Below are 17,063 nucleotides of genomic sequence, written 5' to 3'. Positions count from 1 at the left end.
TTTGTCCTTAAATAAGGAGACCAAAGGGCAACACGATGGTACAGTGGATAGCACTGCTGCACCATGGCGTCGAAGAATCTGATTCAATCCCGGCCAAGGTCACTGTCCGTGTAGAGTTTGCACATTCTCCCCGTGTCTGCGTGGGTTTCACCCCCACAACCCAAAGCTGTGTAGGGAAGTGGATTAGCCATGCTAAATTGCCCCTTAATTGGAAAAATAAATTGGGCTCGTTAAATTTATTTTTTTGAAATGAGACCAAAACGGCGCACACTATTCATAGAACATAGAACAATACAGCGCAGTACAGGCCCTTCGGCCCACGATGTTGCACAGAAACAAAAGCCATCTAACCTACACTATGCCATTATCATCCATATGTTTATCCAATAAACTTTTAAATGCCCTCAATGTTGGCGAGTTCACTACTGTAGCAGGTAGGGCATTCCACGGCCTCACTACTCTTTGCGTAAAGAACCTACCTCTGACCTCTGTCCTATATCTATTACCCCTCAGTTTAAAGTTATGTCCCCTCGTGCCAGCCATATCCATCTGCGGGAGAGGGCTCTCACTGTCCACCCTATCCAACCCCCTGATCATTTTGTATGCCTCTATTAAGTCTCCTCTTAACCTTCTTCTCTCCAACGAAAACAACCTCAAGTCCATCAGCCTTTCCTCATAAGATTTTCCCTCCGTACCAGGCAACATCCTGGTAAATCTCCTCTGCACCCGCTCCAAAGCCTCCACGTCCTTCCTATAATGCGGTGACCAGAACTGTACGCAATACTCCAAATGCGGTCGTACCAGAGTTCTGTACAGCTGCAACATGACCTCCCGACTCCTGAACTCAATCCCTCTACCAATAAAGGCCAACACTCCATAGGCCTTCTTCACAACCCTATCAACCTGGGTGGCAACTTTCAGGGATCTATGTACATGGACACCTAGATCCCTCTGCTCATCCACACTTCCAAGAACTTTACCATTAGCCAAATATTCCGCATTCCTGTTATTCCTTCCAAAGTGAATCACCTCACACTTCTCTACATTAAACTCCATTTGCCACCTCTCAGCCCAGCTCTGCAGCTTATCTATATCCCTCTGTAACCTGCTACTTCCTTCCACACTATCGACAACACCACCGACTTTAGTATCGTCTGCAAATTTACTCACCCACCCTTCTGCGCCTTCCTCTAGGTCATTGATAAAAATGACAAACAGCAACGGCCCCAGAACAGATCCTTGTGGTACTCCACTTGTGACTGTACTCCATTCTGAACATTTCCCATCAACCACCACCCTCTGTCTTCTTTCAGCTAGCCAATTTCTGATCCACATCTCTAAATCACCCTCAATCCCCAGCCTCCGTATTTTTTGCAATAGCCTACCGTGGGGAACCTTATCAAACGCTTTGCTGAAATCCATATACACCACATCAACTGCTCTACCCTCGTCTACCTGTTCAGTCACCTTCTCAAAGAACTCAATAAGGTTTGTGAGGCATGACCTACCCTTCACAAAGCCATGCTGACTATCCCTGATCATATTATTCCTATCTAGATGATTATAAATCTTGTCTCTTATAATCCCCTCCAAGACTTTACCCACTACAGACGTGAGGCTCACCGGTCTATAGTTGCCGGGGTTGTCTCTGCTCCCCTTTTTGAACAAAGGGACCACATTTGCTGTCCTCCAGTCCTCTGGCACTATTCCTGTAGCCAATGATGACATAGAAATCAAAGCCAAAGGTCCAGCAATCTCTTCCCTGGCCTCCCAGAGAATCCTAGGATAAATCCCATCAGGTCCCGGGGACTTATCTATTTTCAGCCTGTCCAGAATTGCCAACACCTCTTCCCTACGTACCTCAATGCCATCTATTCTATTAGCCTGGGGCTCAGCATTCTCCTCCACAACATTATCTTTTTCCTGAGTGAATACTGACGAAAAATATTCATTTAGTATCTCGCCTATCTCTTCAGACTCCACACACAATTTCCCATCCCTGTCCTTGACTGGTCCTACTCTTTCCCTAGTCATTCGCTTATTCCTGACATACCTATAGAAAGCTTTTGGGTTTTCCTTGATCCTTCCTGCCAAATACTTCTCATGTCCCCTCCTTGCTCGTCTTAGCTCTCTCTTTAGATCCTTTAGATTATTCGAGATGTGGTCTCACCAATGTCCTGTATAAAGGACAGTACGAAGTCTTACAACACCAGGTTAAAGTCCAACAGGTTTGTTTCAATGTCACTAGCTTTCGGAGCGCTGCTCCTTCCTCAGGTGAATGAAGAGGTCTCTGTATAAAGGAAGCATAGCTTCCTTACTTTGATGTTAAATTTCTCTCTTAATAAAGGATAGCATTCCATTAGCCTTCTTAATTACTTGATGGATCTGGATCTGCATACTAATTTTGTGTGACTCATGTACGGAAGACCTAGATCCTTCTACACTTCAGAATTTTGTAGTCATTCTCCATTTATGTAATACTCTGCTCTTTTATCCTTCCTGCCAAAGTGCACAACTTTACAATTTCTCACATTATGCTCCACCTGCCAGATTTGTGCCCTATCCATACCCATCAGCAAACTCCTTTGAGGCCCCAGCACAGATCCCTGTGGATCGCCACTCATCACATCCCACCAATCAGACAAATACCCATTTATGCATGCTCTCTTTTTTCTGTCAGCCAGTCAATCTTCTAGCAAGGCTAATATATGGCCTAAACATGTGCTGTTAGTGCCCACAAAAACCTTTGATGTGGATATAGAAGCACTTACATCTAGAGGGTCCCCATTAACGAAAGCACACGTTAGTCCTTCAGAAAACTCCAATAAATTGGTTAAACATGATTTCCGTTTCACAAAGCATTCTGACTCTTCCCAATTACCTTCGGTTTTTCTAAGTGTCCAGCTATAACCTCCTTAATGATCAATTCTAACACAGCAGACATCAAGCTAACTGGCCTATAGTTTCCTGTTTTCTGCCTCCCTCCCCTCTTGAATAGTGGGGTTCTATTTGCTACTCTGCAGTCTGATGGAACCTTTCCAGAATCTAGCAAGCTTTGGAAAATTAACACCAGCATATCACGGTCTCATTGGTCACCTCTTTTAAGACCTTAGGATGAAGTCAATCAGGACCCAGACACTTGTCAGCCCAGAGCTCCATCAGTTTGGTCAGTATCACTTCCCTAGGAGATTCTTATTTCACCAAATTCCTTTTTCCCTTCCACCTCCTGATTTACAACTATTACCGGAATGGTTTTGTATTCCCGATAGTGAACACAGAAGCAAAATATTTGTTCATTTCACTCGCCATTTCCTTAAATACCATGAACCATGCACACTGAGGAAATTAAGGTTATTAGCCACAGTCCATAAAAGACCATTGGCATTTCTCTCTATTAGAGAGATAATTGGTTATACTTGGTTTGAAGAGTACCACTCCACAAGTGTGGTACAAGGTAAGGAGGCAGATCTCCATAAACTACCACAGCCATTATCATTCTGCATCACACTCTAGCCACCCAAGCTAATTGACCTCCAACTGGAGAAAGCGTCATGCTCAGATCCTGTCTGGTGCTGAGTCATTTAATCGCAGTTGAGGAAGGTGCTGACCATCTGGAGTGGAAAAAGATCTGCCAGGATTCCCACTCTTAATTGTTATATATTGAATCCTACTGAAAGACGCCCCCAAATACTAGGCGAGATTGGGATCAGGAGATCATGATACCTCCCGACCCCTTCCTCCTCCCTAAGAATATCCTGATGCAAGTATCAAAGGTCAACCAACTACCATATCGCTGTATGAATTACTGTCACCATGACAGGTAGAAAACATTGGGCATAAATAATAACAAAGCCAAAATCCAGCTGTAGTTAACTTCAAATTTTACGAGAGGTGCACTGTTTAACTTCCAAACCAAAGTGGCTCAAAGAACAGTGTTTGAGTGTGACCATCAATATCAACGATGATAACGTTATGTTTCTGAGTGTCAAAGTATGAAAAAATGGGGGGGGGAAAAGAGGCACTTATTTTTTCCCAAATTCATCCAACACAGAACTAGGAATTAATAAGCAGTTTGGAAACTTACCATACCAACAATGTTTATGATACAATTGACCGTGGGTCATCAAAAAGTCATCAGCCTGAAATGTTAACGCTGCTTCTCACTTCAGATTCTGCCTGACCTGCATATTATCCAGCACTTTGTTTTTACACAACCATCAATACCACAGGTGTTACAATCCTTGTAGAGACCAATAACTTAAAACTGGAATCTCCCAGCTTCCAACAAAAATAAACCGAAAGGACAAAATTTCACATTTTAAGACTGATAATGTAACAAACAAGCTAAAATCAACATAACAGACATCACGCTAAAGAAAGGCACTTTCACATTAACTAACACAATCTTACAGCCCCTTTCTATAATAATCTTTATTATTGTCACAAGTAGGCTTGCATTAACACTGCAATGAAGTTACTGTGAAAAGCCCCTAGTCGCCACACTCCGGCGCCTGTTCAGGTACATTGACGGAGAATTCAGAATGGCCAATTCACCTAACAAGCATGTCTTTCGGGACTTGGTTTGAAGAGTACACCCGGAGGAAACCCACACAGACACGGGGAGAACATGCATACTCCGCATATAAACAGTGACCCAAGCCGGAATCGAACCTGGCGTTGTGAAGCAACAGTGCTACCCACTGGGCTACCATGCTGCCCACGTTCATCAGACTTTAGCAGATATATAACGTTACAATATCCAGTCCAAAGATATTCCCAGCTTTCCAGAAGGCCCACTTTTCCTTGTCACAACAGACTGAATCCTCCAGTATCCTTCGAAAATCGTCCTTCGCTGAATAAACTGACTTCTACCAGCATGGCCCATCTTACCGACCCTTTGTTCCTTAAATCTCCAAAAGTCCCATCTTCTCCGTCTTCTTTTCGAACAGAGAACCAGCTCAGACCAGCATCCTGCTTGGCTGCTATCACATTCTTCTATGCTCTTCAAAGCAGCTGCATAATCTCTTCCTCTTACATCCAAAATGCAGCTGTTCCTTTTCTGCATCAAGGTATGAAAAGGTCGCTAGCAGAGGTTTAGTATGGCCACCATCAACCCCTATCCAGAACATTCTGTTTTGCCTTAAGTTAAAGGCTTTTTGAAACACAACCATCTTGTAAAGCCCAACATTCGAAACACAGCTGATACACTACACTACTTATAAAACTGTTGAGATCAAGACATATCCCATTTGCACATTGGGCTCTCCAAATGAATGCAAACACCTAACACAAAAACAGAGTGTAGTTAATAATAGTGAGGAGCTAGTAAGGTTTCCCAGTACATATAGCCAGAGAGACTAACTTAATGATAACTAGCTATTCCTCTGATACCCAGTAATGAGTGGATCTCATTACTAGAGATTGCTGATCACATTCCTGAAGGACAATGGGCTCACTGGAAACAAACGGGAAGAAAGGAGGATAAAAGGCTTACGGCTGTTCAACGCCAGAGAACCCATAGAGAGAGAGAGAGACATTGGGACCAACTCTCCAGAAGACGGCCCAAAGTTCGCGCACGCGCACACGCACACGCACGCGCACACGCACACGCACACACACGCTTTTAGTGCAATAAAGCATTGAAGCATTGTGATTGTTTAAACTGAAATTTGTGCTCAGGTTTGTTACTTGATACCACTGACAAGCACGTGGGGCATGCTTCCGGACACAGGTCAACATTCTCAACAGAGACAGATTATAGTGTAAATTGTTATGAATTTCCAGGTCAAGGAGAAGATAAAACTAAGCCACTGTTTCGGTGCAATAAAACGTTTTCCGACATACCTGATCTCCATCTGATGATGTCACCAAACTCATTTGCTGGACTGCTCGAGACAGTATTTCTTGCCCCACTTGCAACCTTGGCCATAGCTAGTGGTAAAAGGAGGCGACGATTGGGTCAGAAAAGAAAATCTGGCAAGCTTCAGATGGTCCCTTTTCTCCAGCGTTCTCTCATGTACTTAGTCTCTAGTTGGACCCACACCTAAATGATTCAGAGGGAAATAATAAATGATAACACTATAAAACAAAACATTTCGGAAATACATATAATTAAGAGTATTTGAAGGAAAATTTTAAGTTGTAGATTTTATATATTTGAAACTGTAAGCACTCAAAAAATGCCAACAGCACACCCTCCACAAAGAACTTGCATTTTGAGTTTCTTTCACATCCTTAAGACGTCAATAGGCATAGATTTTTTTTATTTTTTTTTAACTGATTTTGCTATAATCTAGACACGGGCTGTACCCAATTTGTGCACAACAAGGCCCCAGAAAACAGTAAGTTAAATAAATGTTCACAATCAGCTTTGATGGTGCAGGTTGAAGGATGAAAGTTAGTCCGGAGAAAGAAATAACTCCCTGTACTTTTTTTGAAAAGATGCCACAGGACATTTTGCATTCATCGGAACATGAAACCTCAGGGAATCAAGGTATATGGGAAGCAATGAGAAAGTGGAGCTGAAGCCGAAGATCAGCCTGATCTTGTTGAATGGCGGGGCAAGCTCAACGGGCCGATGGTCTTCTCCTGCTCCTAATTCTTATGTTCTCAGTGTATTACAAGTTGTTACCAGTTCATGAATGCTGTGAAACTGTAAGCACGCAAAAAATGCCAACAGCACACCCTCCACAAAGAACTTGCATTTTGAGTTTCTTTCACATCCTTAAGACGTAAATAGGCATAGATTTTTTTTAATTTATTTATTTATTTTTTTAAACTGATTTTGTTATTATCTAGAGGATTGCAAGCATGATACTAACCTTCAAGGTGATAAAAATTATAGCAACTCTACTTCTTTCAATGTAATCACATTATAGAATTGAAATAATCTTTTTATACTAAACGTGTTTATCTGTACAACAGCAAATTACATGGCATTTACAACACAGAAACAGGCTGTTCAGCCCACCAAATATATGCTGGTATTCATGGTCCACACAAGTCTCCTCCTGTGCCCAACCTGCCCCCGTATCCCTTTATCTATTTCTCCCTCATGCCTACATCAAGTCTCCCAAGTGCTTTACCAAGTAAAGAAATTGCTCCATGTTTTATTTGACCACGTATGGTAAAGTCGCCATAGTTCCAGATGACCATAGGCTGCCTTCCCCTTGGAGGCAGAGAGCTGACTGGTGGTGATTTAACCGGAGGATCACCACACCTCAGGCAAGGGGTAAGGTTGAGAAGGTGGGCCTTCATAAGTAACGTCAGCCGATATGGGAATTGAACCTGCGCTGCTGGTCATGCACTGCTTCACGGACCAGCCGTCCAGCCAACTGAGCTAAACCTCAAAATGGAAACAATTTTTCTACCTCCACCCTATCAATTCAAAATTTGAAAGAATTCTATTGGGTCTTCTCTTCAGCTTACCAGCTGCAGCCTACTCAATTTCTCGGCCATGGATAGCCAATTGCCTCTGAATTAACGGGTTGTGGGTTCAAAGAGTTGAACACAAAGGTTTAGGCTGACATTCCAGTGCAGTACCAAGGGAGGTATCTGTATTCCCAAATCTCTGTTTCACCGCCCCATTTAGTTCCCCACTTCACAAAGAGTAAGTGGCCTTATTATTCTTCCTAACAAATGCAACCATCTCACACTTTGCAATATTGCATTCTACTTGCCATTTCTGTGACTGTTCTGCAAACCTGTTTATGTTCTCCTGTGCTTTGGCACAGTTTTCCATGTTATTGGCTACACCCCAGCTGCCATTTTGACACCATCCCTCCAATTTGAGTCCAAATCATTTATATAATATATGTTCCACCTATAATGTGGTGAACAAAAGTAAACCCTGTATGAACTCCAAACGGTCACTGGTATCAGCATACTGCTAATAATTTCATCTTCCCCAGCCTGGGGAAGTTGCCAAAGATCAGCCAATCTTCCTGTTTCAAAATGTTTGTGAACACCTTGCGGAAATCAGGTGAATCACAAATGCTCCATCCAGCACAAAAACAGGTCATTTTGCCCATCAAGTCTGAACTGGTATTGTTTTCCATGTTTCATATTTTCCAATTGCACTTTCCTGTTCACTCTCACTTTAAACAATCGCCTTTTCAAAGGGACTATCAAAATCCCTTTGAGACCAGAATTGGTCTCAATTCTGTATCCCTCAACATCTGAATAGCCTTCTGAAACCAAATGTTTACGGTTCATATTTGAAAATGGATTAACCAACATGGTTGGTGGCTTCTATGCACTATGATAACCAACTAAGACCTGCAGTGAGGAGAAATAAAAGCAGAAAATGAATACTTTGTTTCAAGAAATTATTTTAAGGCTAATGCAAGAATTTAAGGACATGTGGGCATTGGTCCAGGATGTACTTTTGCAGTGTCAAATGGTGGTAATTTTAAAAATTGAAGTATATTCTGATTATCTAAGTCATTTTTATTATTCAGACACAATATAACAGCTTTGGCTTAACCGCAGTATCATTTTTAAATGCATCAGTTTCATCTTCTCCCACAGGATCAGGGCTCCCACCTCTACAGTCCAGCAACTTCAGCCCAGAATTTAGGCCAACACCCCTAGTGAAGAACTGCAGCACTGTTAGAGATGCAGTCTTTCGAATAAGACTCTAAACCGAGACTCTGTCACGTCTCTCGGATGAGCATAAAAGATCCTATCGCACTATTTTTTTTTAAATGCAGGAATATCTCCCAGTGTCCTGTCCAATATTTGCCACTCAATCAACATCACAAAAATAGATTATTTAGGGCAGCAGGGAAGCACAAGTGGCTAGCACTGTGGCTTCACAGCACCAGGGTCCCAGGTTCGATTCCCCGCTGGCTCACTGTCTGTGCGGAGTTTGCACGTTCATCCCGTGTCTGCATGGGTTTCCTCCGGGTGCTCCGGTTGCCTCCCACAGTCCGAAGACGTGCAGGATAGGTAGATTGGCCATGATAAATTGCCCTTAGTGACCAAAAAGGTAAGATGGGGTTACTGGGTTACGGGGATAGGGTGGAAGTGAGCACTTAAATGGATCGGTGCAGACTCGATGGGCCGAATGGTCTCCTTCTGCACTGTATGTTCTGGGCGGGATTCTCCCAGCGGGAGTCTAAGTGCCGACGCCGGAGTAAAAACTGGAGTGTTTTACTCCGGCATTGGCGCCCATTCCCAGACCCCGATTCTCCCCCCCCTCCGTGGGGCTAGCAGGGGGGTCGCGCGATTTATGGGGGCGGGGCCTCGGCGCAGCGTCAGAGACCCGGCTCCGCGTAAAAGACCTTGGGTCCCGCGCATGCGCAGTTGGGCTGGCGCCAACTAGCGCATGCGCGGTGGCCGTCCTCCCCCAGGCCGTCCCGCACAAACATGGCGGATGGATCCAGGCTTGCCGGTGGACGAAAGGAGGCCCGCTGACAGAGGCCGGCCCGCCGATCAGTTGGTCCCGATCACGTACCAGGCCACTCCGGAGGCTCCCCCCCCCCCCCCCCGCACAGGCAGCCCCCCCAAGCCTTTGCGCCAAATACCCGCCGGCAGCGACCAGATGTGAACGGCGCCGGCGGGACTAGGCCGTTTACACGCGGCCACTCGGCCCATCCGGGCCGGAGAATCGCTGCTTGACGTTTGCGGCGATTCTCAGAGCGGCCAGGCGCGATTTGCGCGGCGGGGTGGGAGAATCGCGTGCGGGGGTCAGGGCGGCGTGGCGTGATTCACATGGCGCCCCAGCAATTCTCCCACCCGGCTTTTGGGGGGGGGGGGGTACCGCCCTCTATGTTCTATTTGCTCACTTATTTCCATGTCGTTAGTGGGATCTTGTTATGTGCAATTTGGCTCCTCATTTCCTGCATTAACTAAATGATTCAGATGGGAAATAATAAATGATACACACTCTAAAACAAAACATTTACTATACTTCAATTGTGATTCATTAGCTGTAAATCACTTTAGATAATAACAATCTTTATTCTCACAAGTAGGCTTACATTAACACCACAATGAAGTTACTGTGAAAATCCCCTAGTCACCACATTCCTGCACCTGTTCGGGTACACAGGGAGAATTCAGAATGTCCAAATTACCTAACAGCACGTCTTTCAGGACTTGTGGGAGGAAACCAGAGGAAATCCACACAAGACACAGGCGAACGTGCAGATTCCGCACAGACAGTGACCCAAGCCAGGAATCGAACCCGAGACCCTGGCGCTGTGAAGCAACAGTGCTAACCGCTGTACTCCGGGCCACCCACAGACATCCTAACATCATGAAATACTCAGCAGGACTGGCAGGATCTCTCCCCCATTGATAGCAGCGGGACCAGAAGATACCGCTGCCAGCCAATAAAGGGCCGCTGCCCACCACCAAGCATGTCATGGGGGAGGAGCAGAAAAGCATCTGGACATTTCAAGTCGAATATGACTCTTCAGAGTCTTTTGGATCACATTCAACCTGAAACATTAACTGTTTCTCTCTCCACAGAAGTGGCAAGACCTGCTGAATATTTCCAGAATTGTATTTCTTTGCAGAATCATGCATGCTACCCCAGCTTCAAATACTCATCAGGTTTTCATTTCTCTCTACAACGTTGTCCTAAGATTTCAGTATAATGCAATAAATCCCACAGCAAATTATAAACAGTGTGGACAGCATTTTTTTTTTTTAATTTATAGTATCCAATTCTTTTTTTTTTCCAATTAAGGGGTAATTCAGCATTGTCAATTCACCTACCCTGCACATCTTTTTGGGTTGTGGAGGTGAGACCCACGCAGACACAGGGAGAATGTGCAAACTCCACATGGAGCATCTTTTGATCTATAAACATCAGGGTGAAATATTGATGTTTGTCAGTCTGCTACCAATGGTGACATGCGCAGGAACAACTAGAAGTAATGAATTTAAGACAACCTCATAAGAAGCTTTTGGGCACATTATAGCATATTCACATGTGAATTTTCCCCTAAAGATACATAGTGACAACACTCTGCTGTTATGGAGTGTGCCTTCAAACTAGGCCCACAGTACTGAAATCCCGCAGCCTGAAATCTCCAGCCCTTTAAACGCAGCTGTCTCAAACCCGTCATATTCACACCACCGATACATTGTTTCTTCCAGTCTCAATTTTGTAGGGCTTCAAGATTTGAAGTGGGCACTTGATGGATCAATCCTAAACCAGAACACCAAAGTCTGTTAGGGTCAGCATATTGAGATAAATGAAATAGTTAATTATATAATAGTTAAAATTATATATTAAATTATTAACTATAATTAAAAACCATCTCTGAATCCTTCCTCTCCTGGAGGTAGTTGGGGAGAACCAGACAGGATTTATAAAGGGCTGAAAGCTGTTGTCCAATGTGAGGCGACTGCTGAATGTGGATTTCACCCCAAGGGCTGGGCCAGAACCTGAGATAATTGTGTCATTAGATACGGAAAAAGCGTTCGATCGGAGGTACCTCGTTGGATTTTTGGAGAAGTATGGGTTTGGCCCTGAATTTGTGTCGTAGGTGTGTTTGTTGTATGAGGTTCCTTCCGCCAACATTTGTACCAAAACCATAAGTTCAGGGTCTTTTTGGTTGCACAGGGGGATGAGGCAAGGTTCTAGGTCTCCCCTTTTTTCGGTTTAGCGATTGAGCCACTGGTCACTGCTCTGAGGGCCTCAAACAAGTGATGCAGGATAGTTAGGGGTGATATGGAACATAGGGGGTCCCTGGAAGCATATGATCTTTTCTTAAACGTGAAGGATCTGGGGCCAGCTATGGGAGACATAATGAATATACTGAATAGCTTTGGATCTTTCCCTGGATACAAGCTAAATCTAGGGAAGAGTGAGTATTTTTGGTCAGCATTTTGGGGGAAGGGAGCCAGGCTGATGTAACTACCTGTCCACCCAGCCGGCACTAGCTTTCGGTATCTGGGGGTTCAGGTGGCTCGAGATTGGGCTCCGCTCCGTACTCGCCAAACCTAGTTGCTGTGTCCACTTTAAAAATATGGAGGAAACTCTATCAACATTTCAAGCTGGGGTCAGTGTCAAGGCTGGTCCCGATTTGTGTCAACCAGCTGTTTGAGCCAGCATGGGGAGATGTTATGTTTGGGGTGGGGAAGGGGCTGAAGAGAGTGTGAGATCTATTCCTGGAGGGATAGTTTGTCAGTCTTGAAGAATTGAAAGAGAAATTCAGGCTCAGACACGCTTAGGTACCTCCAGGTACAAAATTCTGTTTGACGAATGCTCCCAGCATTCCCGGTGGAACCATTTTCCTTTTTTTTTTAAAGCTACTTTCATTGAGATTTTTTTTTTTAATTACAGAGTTTACAAAGAGACCACACATTTATACAGGCCACAGTCGAACTCTGGTCCTCGGTGCCATGAGGTAACCGTCAGTGTTACCCCTTGACAGACCTTTAACAGGCCCCACACAACTACTGTCAAAACGGCAATAGTTAAGAATCCATGGCCATAGATCTCTATATATAAATTTAGAGTACCCAATTAATTTTTTCCAAAGAAGGTCAATTTGGGGTGGCCAATCCATCTAATCTGCACATCTTTGGGTTATGGGGGCGAAACCCACACTAAAAAAGGGGAGAACGCGCAAACTCCACACACAGTGACCCAGGGCCGGGATCGAACCTGGGAACTCGGCGCCATGAGGCAGCAGAGCTAACCACTGTGCCACCATGCAGCCCTCCATGCCATAGATCTCTGACTGTAGTGTGCATTAATAAGAAAACAAAATGGATTTCAAAGCAAAACAGAGTAACAACTCATTATAAACTATGTCCTGGGAACATCAAAGACACAGACCTACCATTAATACCCAGCAGTTTTTTGTAATTTAAGAGTTTGATCTTTAGTTAGGAGATTATTTGTCCTTTTTTCCCCAAAATTATTTTAAAGAATGTGACCACTACAGAGAGGCCTTATTAAAGGGGGCAAACGTGGTTACCAGCTAATGAATGTGCAGCTTCCCACGCGTGTACTAATTTCACTACATGACTGAGTTGCTGCTGAGGCAGTCAGATTATTTGATCTTTTTTAAAATCGACTGTCATAGAAGTCTACATTGAGGAAAAATTGTTCATTATACTGGCACTCATGTTTTACTTTTTCTTCCATACCCTATTTCACCATGTTGTCTACTTGCTTCATTCTGGTCACATTAATACAAAAGATGTTGAGACTCAGTACATCAGTGTTCTCCAATACAGCTAGCCCATGTTAAGGCTTGGTTTTATTTATAAAAATACTTTCCTACTTAGACTTTGCAAGTTAAAGCTTTCTGCTAGAGAAGCAGAAACAAATTCTGAGCTAGATCTCCCACTGCTCATCGCTATTCAAAAACCGCTTTTCAAAATCAGTATGTTGGCATTGGGCGAAGACAGAAACAAACACATTGCAATCAATGTCCCTCTTCAAATAGCTCTAACGTGTTCACCTTTTTAAACCCTGCAGATTCAAATGCCGCAAGCAGCTAGCAATTCTCATCAACTCTTCCTCATAGCGAATGCAGAATTCCTTCCCAGCGACAAAAGAAAAATACAACTTAGCCAACTGTTAAGAAAATAAAGGTAGCTTTAAGGGATTTATATTTGTATTGGTAAACATTAGAAAAAGGTATAGTTTTCAGTTTAATTTAGTGTTTCTGTGCCTGGAAGAGTAAAACCAATAGTTAGATTCATGCTGGACAATGGTATTTTTATGCTTAGAGAGCTGTACATCGTGAAGAGTAAATAAATCAGCAGTGGTTCTTTAGCAACTCGGCCTTGTCAGGTAAAGAAGCTTTCAAGTTTTAGTTTAGCTAATTTGATTGCAGTTGGAGAGAGGGCGAAAGAGGGAGAGCGAGGAGAGAGAGAGAAAGAAACTCTCACTGCTCTACCAGAAGCAGCTGGCACTAGAAGGCTAGAGAGCCTTCGGAGAAGAAAAGCGACACTATGAAGTAATGGTTAAGAAAACAGATGCCGGAAAACTCAAGTCCAGCTGGTTAAGGAAACTACACAAATGAAGAGGAGTTTCCAAAAAGTCTGGAGTTGACAGAACAGAGGAAATTGGGAACCAGATCAAATTAATGTTCAGTAAAGTCAAAGAGAGTTGAAAAGGCATTGAATCATGAGAGGCCAAAAAGATATGTGCAACAGTAATTCTCTTTGTGAGAAATTATTTTGAATAATTGTGGAAATCGGTGGTTGGACCTTGGGAATTTGTTAAGACAAAGGGAACTTGAAGGAAGAGGTGCAAGGATGGAGCGCAACACGGAAGAGGTGTATGGGTGGCACGGTAGCACAGATGGGCGGCACGGTAGCATAATGATTAGCACAGTTGCTTCACAGCTCCAGGATCCCAGGTTCGATTCCCGGCATGGGTCACTGTCTGTGCGGAGTCTGCACGTTCTCCCCATGTCTGCGTGGGTTTCCTCCGGGTGCTCCGGTTTCTTCCCACAGTCCAAAGATGTGCAGGTTAGGTAAATTGCCCCTTAATGTCCAAAAAGATTAGATGGAGTGAGGTTACTGGGTTACGTCCTAGGGCCAGTGCAGACTCGATGGGCTGAATGGCCTCCTTCTGCACTGTAAATTCTATGAAAACCGAGAAGCAAAATCTTGATGGAAGCAGCTGAGGGAAAGCATAATTTAAAAGATTTAAAAGTGTGACTTTTGAAAGCAAAATTTGTAATCACTCCAGTGAAAGCCAGCGTTCAATGAGGCACGGTATAAGACACAATATAATAATCATTTGGGGGATTTCAAGAATCCACAGACATTCAGTTGGGTTCAGAGAACAGTGCGTCTTACCAGTCATCTTGTGTGCTTAAAAGGGACTTGTGTGCCAATGAGACCATTGTACCTGAAGATGTACTTTGCATCTTAAAAATCTGTGTGCAATTGTTAAGCTAAGGCGGAGTAAAGGCGTACTGTATCATTATTTTTGTTCATGTTTAATAAATATTTTTTTTCTCAGAATTTACAGTGCAGAAGGACGCCATTCAGCCCTTCGAGTCTGCACCGGCTCTTTGAAAGAGCACCCTACCCAAGCCCACATCTCCACCCTATCCCCATAACCCAGTAACCCCACCCAACACTAAGGGCAATTTTGAACACAAAGGGCAATTTAGCATGGCCAATCCACCTAACCGGCACATCTTTGGACTGTGGGAGGAAACCGGAGCACCCGGAGGAAACCCATGCACGCACGGGGAGAACGTGCAGACTCGGCACAGACAGTGAACCAAGCGGGAATCGAACCTGCGACCCTGGAGCTGTGAAGCAATTATGCTAACCACCATGCTACCGTGCTGTTAAAACTAATTAGCGGTTCTGTGATGCTGTTCCTCCACATTTTAATTTGAAATAGTAAAAGTTAGTCTATCGAGCCAGGGTTCCATTAGGGATCGCCCCATCTAGTTATAACACCAACTAGGATTGTAGCACCAACAGACAAAACAAACTCCCAAGTTCCTTCAAAAACACGAAATCCATAGCAGATATTTATTGACCACATACACCTCACTTACCTTTTTTGATGTTCACTTATCAGCCAAATTTATATTTCCCCTCTTCCCCCTCAGTACTCACCGTTTTCTTCCTTGCCAGCTATGCCCCTCTGCCACCCATTTCCCTCCATAATATTCACTTCCTGCTGTCAACATTATCTCCCTTCTTCCTCTGTGTCCACCATCTATGCTCAAAAGTTTAAACAAAGAAACTCCAATCTCAGCTCTTTGAACTTTTCAGGCCTGCGGAGAGCTGCAAAAGGCAATTTCTCTTATTAATGAATAGAGGTGATTGAAAGAGTGCCAATCAGCTCCTCCTAAGCTGAAGAAGCTTAAAAAGCTGGAATTGGACCAAAGAAGCCAGCACTGAAAATGGACATCAACAATAAGATCATTTTATTGCCCAGTATTACAAACTCAGAAACAAAACAAAAGTGACAACTAGATCTATCATCCAGAACAGTGGCCAAAGTTAAGACCATCACTGACGGTGCATAATAAGAGAAAAATAGGTGCAAGATACATTGACAATCCTTCTCTACCAACTCTTTATTTACTAATTTATTCATTGACCCTCACTATTTGTTTACATTGCCAGTGTGGCAAGCTCAGTTAACCACAGATGATGCATCACAAATCTCCTCATTTAGACCAAGCAACAAACCGAAAGATTACAAAGATCTTACAGGAGGGCAGCACGGTGGCCTAGTGGTTAGCATAGCTGCCTCACGGCGCTGATCCCGGTTCGATCCCGGTTCTGGGTCACTGTCCATGTGGAGTTTGCACATTCTCCCCGTGTCTGCGTGGGTTTCGCCCCCACAACGCAAAAATGTGCAGAGTAGGTGGATTGGCCACACTAAATTGCCCCTTAATTGGAAAAAATAATTGGGTAATCTAATTTTGTATTAGAAAAAAGATCTTACAGGCATTTACAATCTGTCATAGAATCATAGAATTTACAGTGCAGAAGGAAGCCATACAGCCCATCGAGTCTGCACCGACCCTTGGAAAGAGCACCCTACTTAAGCCCCACGCCTCCACCCCTACCCCCTTTATCCCCATAACCCACCTAACTTTTTTGGACACTAAGGGCAATTTAGAATGGCCAATCCACTTAACCTGCACATCTTTGGACTGTGGGAGGAAACAGGACACCCGGAGGAAACCCCCCCACACACAGGGAGAACATGCAGACGCCACAGACAGTGACCCAAGCCGGGAATCGAACCTGGGACCCTGGAGCGGTGAAGCAACTCTGTGCTAACCACTGTGATACCTTACAAATGTTAATTCAAGCTGGGACATATTTCCATGATAGTACATCAGACATTTGCCCAAGTGACCCGCATGAGCTTAGACAATGAAATACTGACATGGTATTTAACCATGAAGGACATTATAGCCAATCCAAACTTGATCCAAAAAGTGCACAAACACACACTTGCAATATAGGTGGATAGGACGTGAGAGAAAAGTTGTCAGGAGCAAGAACTGTGCCTAATTTTGTCTTTGCGTCCCACTCCGGTACCATGACCAGCGAACTCACGTTTGGTTCATGGAACAAAGTTGGAGCCTCTCATTTGC

The 17,063-nt window shown here is 44.0% G+C and overlaps 1 protein-coding gene across 5 annotated transcripts in view; it reads right to left on the bottom strand.

The window, feature by feature from the left end:
• Window positions 1–17,063, bottom strand: part of utrn (utrophin) — a 770,758-nt gene that overhangs the window by 726,394 nt on the left and 27,301 nt on the right. For all 5 annotated transcript variants that reach the window (XM_072507465.1, XM_072507476.1, XM_072507484.1 and 2 more), the window contains exon 2: window positions 5,845–6,043. In XM_072507465.1, the coding sequence (XP_072363566.1) occupies window positions 5,845–5,929 (85 nt within the window). In that variant the 5' untranslated portion in view covers window positions 5,930–6,043. The remainder of the gene's footprint in view (window positions 1–5,844; window positions 6,044–17,063) is intronic.

This window comes from Scyliorhinus torazame, chromosome 1 (assembly GCF_047496885.1).
Source record: "Scyliorhinus torazame isolate Kashiwa2021f chromosome 1, sScyTor2.1, whole genome shotgun sequence".
NCBI lineage: Eukaryota > Metazoa > Chordata > Chondrichthyes > Carcharhiniformes > Scyliorhinidae > Scyliorhinus > Scyliorhinus torazame.
Note: the sequence above shows the minus strand (reverse complement) of the source record. Positions and strands in the feature narration are given on the sequence as shown.